This window comes from Drosophila kikkawai, chromosome 3L (assembly GCF_030179895.1).
Source record: "Drosophila kikkawai strain 14028-0561.14 chromosome 3L, DkikHiC1v2, whole genome shotgun sequence".
Lineage (NCBI taxonomy): Eukaryota > Metazoa > Arthropoda > Insecta > Diptera > Drosophilidae > Drosophila > Drosophila kikkawai.
In genome coordinates, this window is record NC_091730.1 from 11,258,093 (window position 1) to 11,273,916 (window position 15,824).

The 15,824-nt window shown below is 40.0% G+C and overlaps 4 protein-coding genes across 7 annotated transcripts; 2 read left to right on the forward strand and 2 right to left on the reverse strand.

Moving 5' to 3' along the window:
• Positions 1-1,035: 1,035 nt before the first annotated feature.
• Plod (procollagen lysyl hydroxylase) lies at positions 1,036-10,047 on the reverse strand. Its single transcript, XM_017178796.2, has 10 exons — positions 9,762-10,047; positions 8,537-8,622; positions 6,782-6,921; positions 6,192-6,723; positions 5,876-6,129; positions 5,688-5,789; positions 5,450-5,575; positions 2,130-2,256; positions 1,627-2,061; positions 1,036-1,564 (listed from the first exon to the last, which is right to left on the reverse strand). Exons 1-10 carry the CDS (start codon positions 9,883-9,885, stop codon positions 1,280-1,282), a joined length of 2,211 nt encoding a protein of 736 aa, XP_017034285.1. The 5' UTR covers positions 9,886-10,047; the 3' UTR covers positions 1,036-1,279.
• Positions 2,379-3,520, forward strand: LOC108083124 (immunoglobulin domain-containing protein oig-1). The gene is made up of 6 exons (XM_017178798.3): positions 2,379-2,602; positions 2,656-2,759; positions 2,819-2,900; positions 2,961-3,028; positions 3,094-3,169; positions 3,334-3,520. Exons 1-6 carry the CDS (start codon positions 2,416-2,418, stop codon positions 3,414-3,416), a joined length of 600 nt encoding a protein of 199 aa, XP_017034287.1. The 5' UTR covers positions 2,379-2,415; the 3' UTR covers positions 3,417-3,520.
• nkt (noktochor) lies at positions 4,087-5,376 on the forward strand. The gene is made up of 2 exons (XM_017178797.3): positions 4,087-4,590; positions 4,762-5,376. Exons 1-2 carry the CDS (start codon positions 4,195-4,197, stop codon positions 5,068-5,070), a joined length of 705 nt encoding a protein of 234 aa, XP_017034286.1. The 5' UTR covers positions 4,087-4,194; the 3' UTR covers positions 5,071-5,376.
• Positions 10,048-10,512: 465 nt separating the features above from the next.
• Positions 10,513-15,771, reverse strand: Sms (spermine synthase). 4 transcript variants are annotated; one of them, XM_017178816.3, is made up of 4 exons: positions 15,403-15,771; positions 13,706-13,817; positions 12,027-12,149; positions 10,513-11,873 (listed from the first exon to the last, which is right to left on the reverse strand). In XM_017178816.3, exons 1-4 carry the CDS (start codon positions 15,682-15,684, stop codon positions 11,290-11,292), a joined length of 1,101 nt encoding a protein of 366 aa, XP_017034305.1. In that variant the 5' UTR covers positions 15,685-15,771; the 3' UTR covers positions 10,513-11,289. The 4 variants fall into 4 exon arrangements, with proteins under 4 accessions (XP_017034305.1, XP_017034307.1, XP_017034306.1 ...); XM_017178818.3 differs by lacking the exon at positions 13,706-13,817 and adding an exon at positions 12,528-12,633 and having other exon boundaries at positions 15,403-15,769; XM_017178817.3 differs by lacking the exon at positions 13,706-13,817 and adding an exon at positions 12,528-12,636 and having other exon boundaries at positions 15,403-15,769.
• Positions 15,772-15,824: the final 53 nt, after the last annotated feature.

The following is a 15,824-nucleotide window of genomic DNA, read 5'->3' on the forward strand; positions in this document are numbered from 1 at the left end:
CGGCATTTTTATATTATTATTTTTATTTTTATAGAGGAATAGATACTTTTAATTTTCAAATTTTAAACAATTTGTTAAAAAAAACATTAACCCATTGTTATATTTATTTAGGGACTTGGTTTTCGACGAGACTACCTTGTAAAATTTCATTATGGATCCAACCAGTTCGCTCTTGGCGTCGAACTCTCTCAGGTTCCAAGCCTAAGGTTCGATGCCAACGCACAGTGGTTAGAGATTTATAAATTATGCAGACTAAGGTCTGACTAAGAAGTCTGCCTTTAGCGTAAATAGCTAAAAAATTGAAGAATTAAATAACTATAAACTAAAAACAAGTGATTTGATATTTTATTTTTGAAATAAAATCTAAAACACATTTAATTTTCATAAAAAAATAAATGTGGGATTTTCAGCAGTCCTACGAAATTAGTTTTTTAATTCCCTATTTTTCCAAGTTTAATATTATTAATAAGCACTCCCTCTATCTATGTTTTCTTAGTCCCTTACGAGTTTGTTTTATAATTGTAATGTTCAAGCATCTCTTTTAAAAATTTATTTAGTAGTTTGGACTCTTATGATTGGAGCCACAAATTACGTTTTAAATAAATTTCTCTTCTAGTTTCCTAACAATTTTGTATTTTTTACACTGTACAAATGCTTTTCAACTGGAATATGCTTTGTAGAGTGATTGCTTTAGCAGAGAAAGTCTGCACAGTGGCTGTATCTTCCCTGTTGCTTATGCGGGTGGCAGCCATGTTACTGTGCCAGCTGATATTACCAGAGTATAACAGTTCAACCTGTCTTTAACAGTGGCACAGTGGCGGCCTTATATTATTCTAAAGCCCCCAAAATAATAACAGTTTAAATAAGCAAACAAAAATCCTTTACTCTCCTTTTTTTTAAAAAGAAGTTACCATAAATAATGTATTCTAAAATGCGTCATAAAAAAAACAATACGAGAGAGGCATTTACAAATCTATATATTGAGATAGATATATAGTAAAAAACACCCCCAAAATATTCTTTTGTGTACTCATTAATTTATTTAATTAAAAATTGAACACTTTGCACTTGGTAGAAAAATCTTACAATTAACTTAAGGCTGCAACAGATTCATCGAGGGACCCTAAAGCTATCGGTCTCAAAGTAGTATGTAAAATCATCAGAAACTTTGGGCCGAGGCCGCGTCATGATTCCTTCGGTCCAATCCATTTAATTGGGCTTAGGAAGCAGTTCTTTGGAGTGGCCAATATGGCAGTTTGTTTACAAGTAAGGAGTATAACTACGGATCAATGAAGGATATCATGATGTAGCGAGTGCCCTTGGTCACGAGCAGTCCCTCGTGGAAGTGGGTCAGCCGTCCCGGATGCATCAGCATCCAGCCCTTTTTCGTCTCGGTTACGGAGCAGTTGTATCTTAGGAACCGGCAGCCACCACCCTCGTAGTCGATGCCTGCTCGATTCATTGCTATGTTGATGGTGTACGTGGAGGAGTCATGGTGGGGCCGCAGGGAGGGCTGCTCATCCGGTCGGTAGCGCACCATGAAGTTCATCAGTGAGCGGGGTGGCTGTGAGCAAAACGATATAAAATTATAAAACTGAGTTTAAATTTATAAGCTTGGAAACTTACATTATGGAAGTACCCAGTGAAGACCTTCTCTTGCAAAGGACGCACGAAAAGCTGGAGAAACTTGAGATAGAGCGGCTCCAGTCCCACCTGCTTCATGTGGATGTCCCGCGTGGGAACCGCCTCGTAGCCACCCTCTAGTCGTGCATCGGTGTTGCTGCCATCCGACCAGGTATTGTGCGCCTCCATGATAGCCACCAAATCGTCACAGAAGGCGTCCGTGACGATCTGGAACCAGTAGACATCCGGGCATGGCTGCGGAATCACATAGCTTTCATTCAGCTGCGCTGAGTAATTCGGATGTATGTACTTCTGGGCCCAATCATAACGGTTGGTGAACAAGGTGTGGAAGTCTGGGCGTGTCACCGAACTGTTGAAGTTGTCGGTGTTGATCAAGTGTCCAAAGTAACGCTGATTGGTTATGTACATGAAGATGCCCTGCAAAAAGTAATAATAAAATATTAATCTTAAATCCTATATATTATTTTTAAAGCCTTTAAACTTACCGCATTCCGCAGAGACTCACACATGGCCATGTCGGGATCGAATTCCTTGTGCTGGAAGTTGATGGCATCAAAGGCACTGTGCTTCACCAGATAAATGCTCGTCACATGGGGAACGTTGAAGATGCCACTGCGAATGGAATGGAATAAATCTGATAAATGAGGTGACCACAACAGGGCAGACGATGAAGTCGAGAGCGGATTGCAACCGTGTTGCGAAAATGGAAAGTGACCTCGCCTGAGCCTGAGCCCACAAATAGAATTAATTCAATCACAGCAACGAGATTGGATGGACGTGGACGTGTGGAACGTTCATCAGATGGCGAGAGAGCGCAGTTTGCAAACAACATTCCGCGTTGGCGATCGGATTTACGGCTCGACAATAATGCCTCGTGGCATATGGAAGCTCGACTGCATCGTTCTCCTGGGGATCTGCTTCTTGCTGTTCGGAGACACTATCCCTGTGGCAGCCCAAAGTGAGTTGCCCATAGCCTATAATCAGCTGAATATATAGAATATTGTATTACAGGAAGCACTGCGGGCAAGACCGAGCGACGAAACTATACGGGCAAGAAACCAGTGGTCATCCAGCATCGTTCCCAGGATGCCGTCAACTACTACGATCACGAGAATGTGAGTGACTTAAAGAGGGTTGGTAAGCCCTAATAATAAAGTTTGTGTGCCCATTTTAGGGAGCCAAGATCATAAAGTCCTCGCATTTTGAATTGGACTATACTCTGGGACGCAAAATCACATTCTTTTGCATGGCTCAGGGTGAGTAAAGACTATAAGCTCATATATTCAGTTGGCTTAAAAGAAACTTGTTTTTTTCAGGCAATCCTCGACCCACAATTACCTGGTTTAAGGACGGAGCCGAGCTCTACCAGCATCGATTCTTTCAGGTAAGCAGCGATAATAGATATATTTCACTTGATAAAATGGGATTTGTTTTCTTTGTTTTGACCAGGTTCACGAGTCTCACATAGAGACAAATATTGTTAAATCTAAAATGGAAATTGATCCAACCACACAAATGGATGCCGGTAAGTAAAAAATTACAACCTAAATAAACAACAATAAGAAAAAAAATGAGAATATCTGACTGCTAAATTTTAATGAATCTTAACAAGTTGAGCTTCCTAAATTTGTAATCATCTCGCTGGTTGTTTTACTAATTTAATGTATCTCATAATTTCTAATTTTTCAGGATTTTACGAATGTCAAGCGGATAACATCTACGCCATAGATCGACGAGGCTTTCGCACGGACTATGTTATGGTTAACTTTTAGGACAAATTTTCCCGCTTCACTGTCTACGATTTAACTCTGGGACCAATGTACATCAGAAATGTAACGCATAAAACTTTGAATAAAAAAATATATTGAAAAAGTGATTTTCTTCCGTCTCGTTGGAAATGTAACTTCTAGTTGAGCCCGACCTTTGTGCGTTTATGTGAGCGCTTGCAAAGCCGACAAATTGGCTCAATTACCCCATTCAAATGATTTTTTTGCATTTATTTTATTAAAATGTGTGGAAAGCAAACCAAGCAAACCGAGGCTTTTTGCTTCTAATGTGAGCAACCTCAAAAACAGGGTAAAAAAAATATGTCACAGTGGGCCAAGGTCTGAAATACATGTTAATCGAGAATCAAGGACTCTAATTCTTTATATTATTTACTCAAATTTGATCTCCTTTAAATTCAATATTGACAGAATTTAGCAAATTTCTTTAATTTGTTGCTTAAAATGAAGAAATATATTTGGTTATTTAAAATATTTTCAATTATAAGCAAAAATAAATAATAAATATTATCTGTAAATATTTTTGCAATTCTTTTAAATAAAAATAGAATTAAAAGCTTTTTAAATTTTAAATTTAATATTACATTCTTATAAAAACCCCATTTTGAGCTACATCAAAGCCTAATTCCACTGTGCCCTGAACAGAATCCCAGCCAGATTTCTCGAAAGGGGTGCTCTATGAGCTCCCACAGCGATCGGTGGTATCAAGCAAGCGACCAAATCAAATAATGCGATGGAATTGAGCGAAATATGAAAATGCGGCGCGATGAGAAACCCATCCCAGAACAACAACAAGCAGCGAGCTGGTGAATCTCGAGAGTACACCATCCAACGGATTAAATCCGCCGGACAATTGTGGCAAATTAGATGCGCAGAGCGCAGATCCGCAGTCCCGCCGAGTGGATCAGTCGCCGAGCAGACGAGATTCGCACAGCAACGCCACCAGAGTGTAGCAGCATTATCCATTAGCCGCAGAGTCACCATGCAGGTCAAGTGCCTGATCATCTGCCTTGGATTGGGGCTGCTCATGTTAGCCACGCCCATTTGCGAAGCACGACGTGGACGTGGCCGTGGACGCACCAAGTCCAGGGTTCAGATCGGATTGCCCATAACGGGAAAATATCGTGATCCAGAATCTGATCAGTATTACAACAACAACAATGTGAGTGGATATAAAAAGTGATAAGTGGTTCTTGAGATTTGATTAGTTTTTTTACATCAAACTGTTCCTGATCCTTAAATATTTATTTCTTTAAATTCTTGAACTAGAAAGTCAGGCTAGTGATACCCCGAGTAAAGAAGACTGTTAATTTATTATTTTATATGTTTTTAGGGCGCCAAAATCCTGCAAGCTTCGCACTTTGATCTCGAGTACGTTCTGGGCCATAAGATCGCCTTCTTGTGCGTGGCCAAGGGCAATCCCCGACCTCATATCACCTGGTACAAGGACGGGGCGGAGATCTATCAGCACCTGTACATGCACGTCCACGAATGGCGCATCGGCGACGACAAGGTCAAGTCAAAGATCGAAATTGACCCTGCCACCCAGATGGATGCCGGTCTGTACGAGTGCACGGCTGACAACATGTACTCCATTGATCGGCGCAGCTTTAAGACCGATTTCTCAATCGCCTTCGACTGATCAGAGTCTGGACCTCAGTTTGACAACCGAAAGGTTAAAGAAGTCACCCGGAAATGGAAATATAAACAAGAAACAAATCTGAAACGTCATTCCTACTATTTTATCTTGGGAATCTGTAAAGCTAGGATCAAGTTTGAAGTTTCCATTTATAAAAAGAAACAGAAGAATATGTTTTATATTCAAAACAATATGCATCTAAAGATCTTTCAATGGGTGAACTCTAACAGCTATTTAGTAATGATGTTTTTATAAAATTGTTGTATTATAAAAATAAACAAATTGAGTTGTTATAAGTTTAATGAAAAACTTGTCAACTTTGTAAGTCGAAATACCCGGAATATTTAAGACCCTTGAATTCCCGAAATTGTTTTCTACTTACATCAGATCACGTTTCACTATGTCCACGTAGTCGTGCGACCTGGCATAGTAACCTCCTTCGGACAGGGCACCCCAGAAGTTGCTCCACAGCTCGTGGTGTTTGGTGAATAGAGGAGCCGCGAATTGCCTGAAATTTGTAATTAAATCGATGTTAGTAGATGAAATCAGTTGTCTTTGACCTCGACCTTTAATAAACAAGATACAAATCGTGTTGTAATGAGGTCTTTGCCTTGACCTACTTGTTTAGCCTGAGCAGCTCACGGAGTACCTCGCCGTCGTCAATATGCGCATCTGCGTCCAGGAAGAAAATGTAATCGCTGTGTTGCAGTCGAGCCTTGTCACTGTCAGAATAAAAAAAAAAAATGATTTAATAGAATACAACATTAATAAGTTATAATTTAGGTTTATATATTTATTAGTGACTTACAGGGCCAATTGCCTGCCTTGGCGTTCATCTAGTTCATCCGTGGAGAGAGTAAACTTAGCACTGGCGTACTTTTCACCATATTTATTGACAAATTCCCGGGTGTCGTCGTCGTGCAAGGGCACACCGCTGTACATGAGCAAGTGCAGCTTTTTCTTTGGATAGTTTAAACTCTCGACGCCCTCGAGGAACTGGTCGTAGAACGGCACGGGTGTGGAGGCGATCACAGCTAGAGTTATGACCGGAAGATCGTTATCCTATAAAAAAAATATTTTTTAAAATTTACAAGCAAAGTTAAAAACAAAATAGACAAACTCACATCCAGATCTAGTCGATATTCCTGGCACACCAGGCACTGGCCATTGAAAGTCTTGGCCAGATAGTTGCCATAGGCATTTAGATCCACCTTGCTCAGACCATTGCCATGGATAATGGCCGGCGTTGTCATAAAGTCCACATTCTGCAGGACACCTTGATTGGTCTCAAGATCCACTTTCAGCTTAACATCATTTTTGGCCCCATGAAGGTTTTGGAATAGTCTGGATTGTGTGTCCAGCTTCATGCCCAGCTTGGCGCGTTTCGTTGGATCAAGGAAGGCCTTGGTAAAGTACAGCTGGTCATCGGCAGTGTCCTCAATGGGGTCTTCCAGCAGGCCATAAACCTGCGGCGCATAACCGATAAAGGCCCCAGAATTCAGGAATCTCGAACCCCTTTCCTCCACTTCGGGATAATCGTTGGCCAGACTTTTATCTGGCCAACAGAATTTCTCGGCGGAAAGGAGCAGCTTGGCTCCGGATTCCTTAAACTTCTCCACAATCTCCTCCAGCGTAGCTGTGAACACCACATCGTAGCTGTAAGATTTGAATTTACATTTTAGGTTTCATGATAATTGATATTTGAATCGCTTACCTGTCTGTGAACAATATTATCGTCTCTGGATCATTCTTAAAAGGAGTAATGGCTTTACGCAGAAGATTAAGCTTGAAGCCGCCGCCGGGATGCTGCATATCACCGCCCATCCATTCCTCTCCCAGTCCAAGGGTGGTAACCTGATTAAATCATATTTATATTATTATTATCTAGATTATGTTCATCTTAACTGGATTCTATGGATTTCAAGCTTGGCAACTGGATATACAAACTATTTAACAAGAAAATATCGTAGCAAGATTTTATGAATTTTAATTTTAAGCCGGTTGTTCGGGGTTAAGATCTTTATAAACTATAGTACAGAGATGGCTAACATCCTCGTTTTAAAAACTAGTTTAGTTTGTAAACTTTTGAAATAATCAAATTTAAGCTAGCCTGATTTCCCATCTTTATAGAGTTATTTATAGGTTCCTATCAAAGCTCTAACACACTCTTCTACTAGAAAATCGTAGTTACAAAGACCCATTGAAGAATAGAAAATCTAATAATAAATATATAAGAACTTATACAAAGTTTTTGGCTTAAATTATTTTATTATTATATATAAGTAATCCAAAACCCATAGAATGAACTAAAGATTCATTCAGCAATCGCTGCAGATCAAATGACTTGGGTCTCACAGTTCTCTGAATACGAGAATAATAAAGAAACTCAAAACAAAAAAGGGGAAGGGATCAGCTTGACTTAATCAAAAAAAAATTAAATAATATAAAAAAGCCGGCTTATCAGCATATTTTGTTGCCGTCAATTTCTTTCCTAACTGGAACATATACATATTTTGTGACATCTTCGGGACCTGATAACCGCAAATCTGCCGCAATCAGACCGAGAGAATAGAAAGTTCCAGAGCTATCAATAGACTGGGAAATCAAATAGGACTGTATTGTGTTAATAACCCCGGCAACTGCACCCGATTCAGTCTGGAAGACTACGTGACTCCAACATGTGTGCACTGTATGTTGTCGCTGCCCCACAATGTCCAGCCAATCTCCGTGCTCCACATCAGAAAATCGGACGCCAACGCCGGATGCTCGGGTAGCGGCGTACACTCACATAAACATACTATATTCCATATACCAAGCAGACATTTATTTAGACAATACAATGTTGCTAAAGTATGCCAAGCTAGCCGGCAAGTCTTGAAAGCTTTCAAAAATTCGTTCTTATACTTGATGATAGAAAACATCAAATTTAAGACATCTATGTATATAGGTTTTTATGACAACTCGACTGCTTGAATAGGCATCAAATTAGAAATTCATCAATAAAAACAATCAATTCTAATTTGCATAGAAAGAACTCGTCAAGTTTGCAAATTTCAGACATGGGCATAACTGTATTTAATAGGCTGACTTAGATTTAATGTGTCTTCCAAAAACATAAACCTGTTTCCATATTTAATGTGAAATAAAAACACAGTCCGCATTTTATACACTAAAAATTAAGAGAAATATTAATTAATTGCTTTTAAAAAGCTAAAGAAAACTGGGGAAGGAATAAAATAAAGCTGAAACCAATGGTTGTAGTACAAAATTGTTCATTTAGAATACATTTCTTCAACATGGGGAAAGCTACGAAGATGCCATATTTAGTACTTCATCTATTCCTAATGATTCTTCATAAACCGCAAAGCTTATAAAATTCTGATTTTAGATATCCAGTGTGAACGACACGAAGCGTCGATTTTTTAGGTTGTTCTAATTAATAAGAACTTATATTTAATTTAAATCTCACCTCGATGTCGTAGACGCGTGTAGATCTCAGATATCTGGCATAGCCATCGGTGGGTTCAGTGGCCACAGTAAAAACTTTGACTTTGTCTGCGGAGCATTTGAAAGAGGTGTGAATGATTGATGATTTATGTTGATGTGTATTAGTAAATTTATTAGGAAATTGATATGCTTGTTTTTAGGTTACTGTCTTGCTTTTTATACCCTTGTATAACCCCTAATTTTAGTCAGTAGCTTGAAAAGCAGTGAAGAAACCATTTCTGACCCTATATATCATATATATTCTTGATCAGCATCATCAGGCGAGTCTTTTTAGAAACGTCGACAAGAAAAAAATATTTCAAAATTTGTTCAAAATTTGATAAGGGGTAACATCGTTATAATTTTTGAAAAATTTGAAAATTTTTTAATTTAAAAGAATTCAAACTTCACAGTATGCAGATTTATTAACCTTATAAAAAATATCACAGAACAGCTTTCCGAACTGAATTCAGTGAATTTTTTGCTTAGTTATGATCGATTTACTTTTCGATCCCATAATCAAAGTGCACACTGCAAGGGTATACAATCTTCGGCTTCCCGAATTTAACTTCCTTTAAACTGACTAAATTATTTAATACTAAAATAAAAAATCTTAGACTTTAACTAGCTTGATTGTAGCATTATGAATTATTTTATTGGGCCACAGATACAAAATGTTAATTGGATATACTTAAATTGGTCAAAATAGAATCACAAAATGCTAAATATCTATTGTCTTAGCAAGCCAATATTGTATATTGAACCTTAACCGGTCATATTAACTAGGCAACGAGTTGAACAGGTTTCAAAACGATAATTATAAATATCAAGAAATAATTTGGTCGATCAAGCAATTTGTATCTGCATTATATTCGACTTTGTGCCTGCATCTGCATTTTGTATCTTGCATCTTGTATCTTGCATATTGCATCTTGTATCTGCATCTGCTCCTCTTCCGGGCAATTCCAGAGTAAACGACCCGCGCACACACATCAAAGCGGAATAAAAACACAAACAAATTTTTGGATTCCATAGGGGAAAAGGGGAAGGGGTATGTAGGATATAAACATGTGTGTAGAAACAAAATCGCAGATTTTTAGCGGTGGCCTATGTGAGTGTAGAATGCACTTCATGAATGCAAGGCATAATTTTCTATGGACGCTGATGAGCTCATTCTAACTTAAGTCGTATAAAAAATAAATACAAACCATTCCAATTCTCAGTAGCTGCAACGACGTTGGCGTCGCTGTCGGCGTCGGCACTTGCTCCTTGCGACGTCACAGCCAGCAACAACAACAATAAAAACAAAGAGCCTTGTTGTTTTACATGCATTGTGCTGGATATAAATTCCTTTTTTCCCAGGCTCAATTTCCAAGATACTCTTACAATTTCCGTTACAACTGCAGCATCTTTCGAAAATATCTCACAGAACTAAATTAATCCGTATCTGACGAATTGTTTCGCCGCGAGAAATTCAACTTCTGAAAGTCAGAAACGCGATTGAGATACTGACAGGGGCAGCGGCAGCGACGCCCGCTGAACAGCTGATTTGTTGCTAGAGAGGGGCAAAAAATGTCGCACCAACTCGCACCAAGCATTAGATACATATACTGAAATATACTAACTTGTGTTCAGTATTTTTTACATATGTATCTGGGGTATTTTTTTTTTTAATAACAGAATTATTTAAATATATATAGATATAATTCTCTTAAAAAAAAAATTAGGAACTCAAATTTATAAACATTTATAAATTGTGGTGATATAAATAATTTTCTTTGGGGAAAACTATGAAACAAAAAACAAACTGAATAATTTGAACACAATTAATATAAAAAACAAGATTTTGGAAAAAGGACCCCTCAAAAAAGTATCCTATAATGCCACCTCAAGAATCCGGCAAATGCTAAAGGCAAATCTTAGGATTGAAAACTCTCCCAAATTAAAAACACTTCATCATATTTTTGCGTACGACTATATTTTTTACTGTGTAAGTACTCTTGTTTAAAATATTTTGGTATTGTTTGTTATTACAGCAATAAAAGATGGTGTTTTCTGCTACGCTTCGCTCACACTTCCAAACACACATTCTCGATCGAGCCTTCTCCTAACCCCCAGCTACAATTCACTCGTTAATGGATATAACTAAACATATTTATGCTCTATAGATAGATTATACACGTTATACGAAAATACTACAAATACAATTGGCCAACACGCTATGCTTAGGCCTAATTGAAAATAAACACGAGTATATAATTTACTTTAGCCTGTCCTTGCTTGAAGGTTGTACTTTCGACTTAATTTTAGCGCTGAAATCAGTGGACGATAAACGGAACTAGAGCCTAACTTAAACATAAACGAATTGGGTTCAATATTTGGTTTGGTTTTCAATTGTAAGTAACAGCCATTGGAAGTGCGTGTTTTTGGGTTCTTTCATCTGTGGATTTCGATGCTGGCGATGTGCTCTCAGTGTTTCCTTACTGGGGACTACGAAACCAGTGCATGGTGATAGTGCACTCGCTTCTGGCGACGCTTGGGCCGCGGCTTCAACTGCTCAAGCCTTTCTTCTGCTCCATGGAGAGTGACTGTGTAGGAGTGCAGACAAAGGATGGGCTCCCCGACGACGGCTATTGGTTCCCGACTGAAACTGTGTGATGCTGGTAGTGGTGGTGTGAAAGTGGCGCTGGAAGTAGCTACTGCTGCTGCTGCTGCTGGGTGCTCCCGTGGAGCTTGTCAGGCGAAGGTCACCTGGTAGAAGAGCCACTCTTCCATGAAAGACGGCACAAAGGCCTTGGTGGTGGTGTACTTCACCTTGGGCCTTAGTAGATCCAATTGCTCCTCAAACAGGCGCAGCTGCACCTTGCAGGTAGAGCCATTGCCGTGGGTCAGATACTTGCCATCCGGCTTCAGCACCTTGAAGGAGTGCTCGAAAATTGTGCGGATAAAGTCCCAGGTCTCGCCCACGGGTGCATCCGTGATGGGTATATCTGTGAGATCCCCAAACACATAGTCGAACTTGCGGCCGTCGGCAATGAACTTTTTCAAATACTCCACACAGTCGCCCACAATAATCTCGTACTGGTCGGTCTTGCGTTTCTCCAACACATCGCCACAGATGACGCTGAGGTACTTGTTGCACGCCTGCATCACAATCTCATCGATCTCCAGCATTACCACATGCTTGGGATTCTCCTTCAGCAGCTCGTAGAGCAGGGCTCCGTCTCCGCCGCCCAGGATGCATATCTCCTTGCCCTCGTAGTTTTCCACGCCGCGGCACATCAAAGTCTCGGTGTAGATCAAGTCGGATTCAGCAATGTCTGTGGGAGGGAAAAATATAAAGATTAATATAAAAACTGCAAAAAACTGAAAGAAGGTTAATAAAATTCGTTGTAAAGTAGCTTTGACCTTAACACAGAGACAAATCCACCAATCGATGGGCAGCCTTGACCCCTCTCGCGAGCCTTACTTACTTTGCAGCTCATCCAGCAGCAGCATGTTGCCCAAGGTCTTAGAGTGCATGATTTGAATCTTCTGGAAGGGCGACCGAGCTTCGTAGACCACCTGGTCAATGTCGTACTCGATGATGCGCTCATCTGCGAAAGATTTAAGTCAAATTAGGGTTGGAATAACTAGAAACTAATCCCTAGTTTTACTGATTTGCGTTCAATTGTTAGGCGGCACATGCAAAGTAACAACAAAAGTAAACAATTTACAGGAAAAATAGAATATATATAAGAAATAAGAAGGACAGGCGGTAAAATTTGAATACTGAACGGCGAATGACTGAAATGATCTATCATGCTGGGTGCGCCACTAGGAGAACTCTGAGAACATCAGCTCGATGGTGCTGCATACGCTCAACGAACGACACACGATCACATTGCGTTCACATACGTTTCGGATGACATACAGCAGTAGCAGTAGTACGGGTAGTTGCTCTAGTTTCAATATGGATTGAGATTAACTCTTACCTGACGATGGGAAATACCTGGAGACATCGCCGCGCTTCAGCGTTGGCAGCTTCTGCGACTTGATGGACTTTAGCTTGATTGCCAAAATCTTTTCCAGGCTCTTAGTCTGCTATTAGTTTGTTTATTTATTGTTCGTAATGTTGTTGTTGTTGTTGTTTTTCGTGGTGTCGAAGGTACCAATTATGAGCGAGCGAAGGCGGGGCAGGTGACACATGTGCGTTGGGGGCGTACGTCAATATGGTCAATATTTGTACACATTGATTCACAGTTCGCGACAATTTTGGTGTAATTTGGTATCCAGGAGATGGTGGCAGCGGTTGTTCATGATGGTCGATGAACGGTCGAGTGTCGATTGAATAGATATGAAAATAAAAAATTTATTTCAAATAAAAATAATATCGAATAAGTGAAGGAGGGAAGCTAAAACAGCAGCAATGCCAATTTATCTTTTAAAAATAATTGTAGCTGCGAGGGGACTTGGAAATTGCAATAGCAATTGATTTTTTGTAAGGAAATACTTTTTATTATTTTTATTTTTAAAGCTGTTAAAATCTTTATCAATTTAATTAGGTATCCAAATATTTACTTTTTGTTTTTTCAAAAATACAGTGTTTATGGCTTAATGATAGTCGTGTTCTATAAACAATTTAGGAATGATACAAAATGACATATGGCTCTTTTTGTAGTGCTAAAAAGCTATAAAAAGATAAAATTGACATCACTGCTGACAAAATAGGAAGACCGCCTGGAAGATGGGACAAAACTAGCATGCAGGAACGGGCTAGAGAAGTAATCCTCAACTAGGAGCAATGCCAGGAAGCTAAAGTCATGGACGGTGGGTGTGAGAATGTGCAGAGATTAACACAAGGCAGGTCGAATTTTTCTTGTGAATTTTTGTACAGAGCCCGAGATTCGGTGACCCAGGTGGCAGGTGGGTGTCCAATTCTGGTGATGTTCATGAAGGTTTTTATTTTCGTTTGGCGGTGGCGGCAATTGGAAATACTAGTGGACAAACTGCACGGGGTGTTCTAGATTCTGCAGTGGAATTTTGAAAGAGAATTTCAGTTGTATGTTGAGTGAGTACGAGTAAGTAGATATATATAGTTTGCATATAGAACTAGCAGGAACTAAACGGTATTTGGGTTTTCATTGTGACTTTTATAGTTAGTCCGACCAACCTGAGCTAGTCATGTATATGTCGATATATCCGCCGCGCTTAATCGGGGGCAAGTACTTGGACCGATCGGAATCAAATTTCTGTCGCAGAATCAGTTCCACAGTGCGCATGGTCTGCAATGGTAATTTCCATTTTTTTATTCAAGTCCTTCCACGGCACGATGAATAAATTAAAATAATGGAAGGTGACCTTCATTCCGGTGGAACGGAAACTCTTCGAACGACCCACCCCACTCACACCAGACGACAACGACGACTACGACATAGGCAGCCCGCCTGGCCCAACAAAAACTATTTTTAGTCGAAATACTTGATACTTATGAAAAAGGAAAGTGAAAAGAACCAAAAGGGAATATATAGCGCGCCATATAAATATGCAAGTGCCGCTGGCCCAGAGTGCATGCAAGTATAGGTACATATTGCAAAATAGGCAAACAAATATGTAAACAAAATTGCAATAGAGGGCTCAACCACACGCTTGGATTGCGAAATCTCAGAATTCACACAGCAAACAGTCGTAAACAGAACACAGAACAGCGTTGCCGGCTAGATAAGGAAATTTCCGCGTTTGTAGGACAGCAGAGTTCAAGATAATAAAACCTTTGCAAATGTATGCCTTCCTTCAAATTTTTAATTTGTATTGTTTTTATAAAAATGTATTATAATTTTAATAAATATACTTTTATTAAAACTGTAGCCCAGTATACACTTAAAAACAATTTATAATTTTTTATATGCATGATTATTTAAAATAATAAATATTAAAAACAAAAATAAATTGTTTAGAAAATCTTAACCATAAGCAAAAATATAGGAACCCATTTGATGTTTTTTAAGACACCTTTGAAACGATTTCTATCCCTTATAATATAGGTATTTTATATAGTTTTTTCCTGCCTATATAATTAAATATGTTTATAGATATTCAAATTATATTTTCTATTTTTGTGGTCGCAATTGTTCATGTTTAATTTTATAGACATATGTACATAGGCAGGTTCTTCACTTTGTCGTCTTATTTGTGCAGCCAAAAAAGTGACGAAATTAAAATGTAATAACGAAATAAAAACCAACCCGACCTTAAATCATTTGGTAAATAAATAAGTTATGAGTATTCCGGGCGGACCTCAATAGTTGTTGTATAAGAACAGCACGCCTATGGGCCAATCGCCAATCAATAGATCTCTGAATCGTGCCCACGTGCGCCGCCCAAATGCGGAGGAAACGGGACTGCGGACTGGGACGGCGGCGCCAAGTTAACCTATCAAAGCCCAGCTGGAGAAGGGCGGCCATGTGTGTGTGTGTGTTGGTTGCCGAAGAGGTGTTAGATAATAGAATAAATGCAGGGGGAGACCGCGGACGGGGGCCACTTGAGGCCAAGGACGCAGGGAAGGCCTGGCCTGACCCTGACCAAGTGCCGGCTGGTTTCTGCATACAGGGGCGCATGGAAGTGGAAAGCGGGTCGGTCAAGAGCACGCGACACACACCCCCGAAGCACACCGGCATATATTAACACTCGAGCATCGGCGCGGCGTACAAGTATGTGTGAACGGGGAAAATCAATTTCGCTTTGTGCTGTGGAAAATCTTTCCCCAATCTAATCGTCCACGACATCCCGAAACTGGTGGCACACGGCTGGGTTTTATTGTGGGGGAGGGGATGGGATGTTCGATATGCACATTTCACTTGTCGTACGTACGTCGAAGGAGATGCCCTCCTTGCCGTCGGGCAGGAAGTACTCCACGTTGAGCGTCAGCAGGCCGTGCTGGAAGATCCGGCAGGTAATCACCGTGTCCTTGTTCTCGTGCAGCACCGCAAAGTAGCCGTTCTCCGGCGACTCCATCGAGTAGGCCAACTCCAGCTGCGGGAAGACGTGCTCCAGCTCGTTGCGCAGGATCTTGGCCACCTCCAGGCGCTGCTTCTCGTCGCTGGTCTTGTCCTTGTCCAGCGTAAAGTCGAACAGTATTGTGTGAGCCGCCATGGTGTTCGCGTCCGCCGTAAAACTTTTTTAAAATCCCGAACCGCACCGAAATACTAGAGATGTGAGTCTTTCGATACACCACAGATGTGTCGCTATCGGAGGGCGATAAATCAGTGAGGCAGCATTTTTAATGGTCTCTT

Bases quoted from the DNA above. Each gene is read 5' to 3' on its own strand.
- LOC108083124 (XM_017178798.3), top strand. From the start codon at position 2,416: ATGGACGTGGACGTGTGGAACGTTCATCAGATGGCGAGAGAGCGCAGT. The intron at 2,603-2,655 runs GTGAGTTGCCCA...ATTGTATTACAG, and splicing joins TATCCCTGTGGCAGCCCAAA to GAAGCACTGCGGGCAAGACC. The intron at 2,760-2,818 runs GTGAGTGACTTA...TGCCCATTTTAG, and splicing joins ACTACTACGATCACGAGAAT to GGAGCCAAGATCATAAAGTC.
- nkt (XM_017178797.3), top strand. From the start codon at position 4,195: ATGAGAAACCCATCCCAGAACAACAACAAGCAGCGAGCTGGTGAATCT. The intron at 4,591-4,761 runs GTGAGTGGATAT...ATATGTTTTTAG, and splicing joins AGTATTACAACAACAACAAT to GGCGCCAAAATCCTGCAAGC.
- Plod (XM_017178796.2), bottom strand. From the start codon at position 9,885: ATGCATGTAAAACAACAAGGCTCTTTGTTTTTATTGTTGTTGTTGCTG. The intron at 6,130-6,191 runs GTGAGTTTGTCT...TTTTTTTTATAG, and splicing joins AATATCGACTAGATCTGGAT to GATAACGATCTTCCGGTCAT. The intron at 2,062-2,129 runs GTAAGTTTAAAG...TACTTTTTGCAG, and splicing joins GTGAGTCTCTGCGGAATGCG to GGCATCTTCATGTACATAAC.
- Sms (XM_017178816.3), bottom strand. From the start codon at position 15,684: ATGGCGGCTCACACAATACTGTTCGACTTTACGCTGGACAAGGACAAG. The intron at 12,150-13,705 runs GTTGGTCGGACT...AATCTTTCGCAG, and splicing joins CATATACATGACTAGCTCAG to ATGAGCGCATCATCGAGTAC. The intron at 11,874-12,026 runs GTAAGTAAGGCT...TCCCTCCCACAG, and splicing joins GCTGCTGGATGAGCTGCAAA to ACATTGCTGAATCCGACTTG.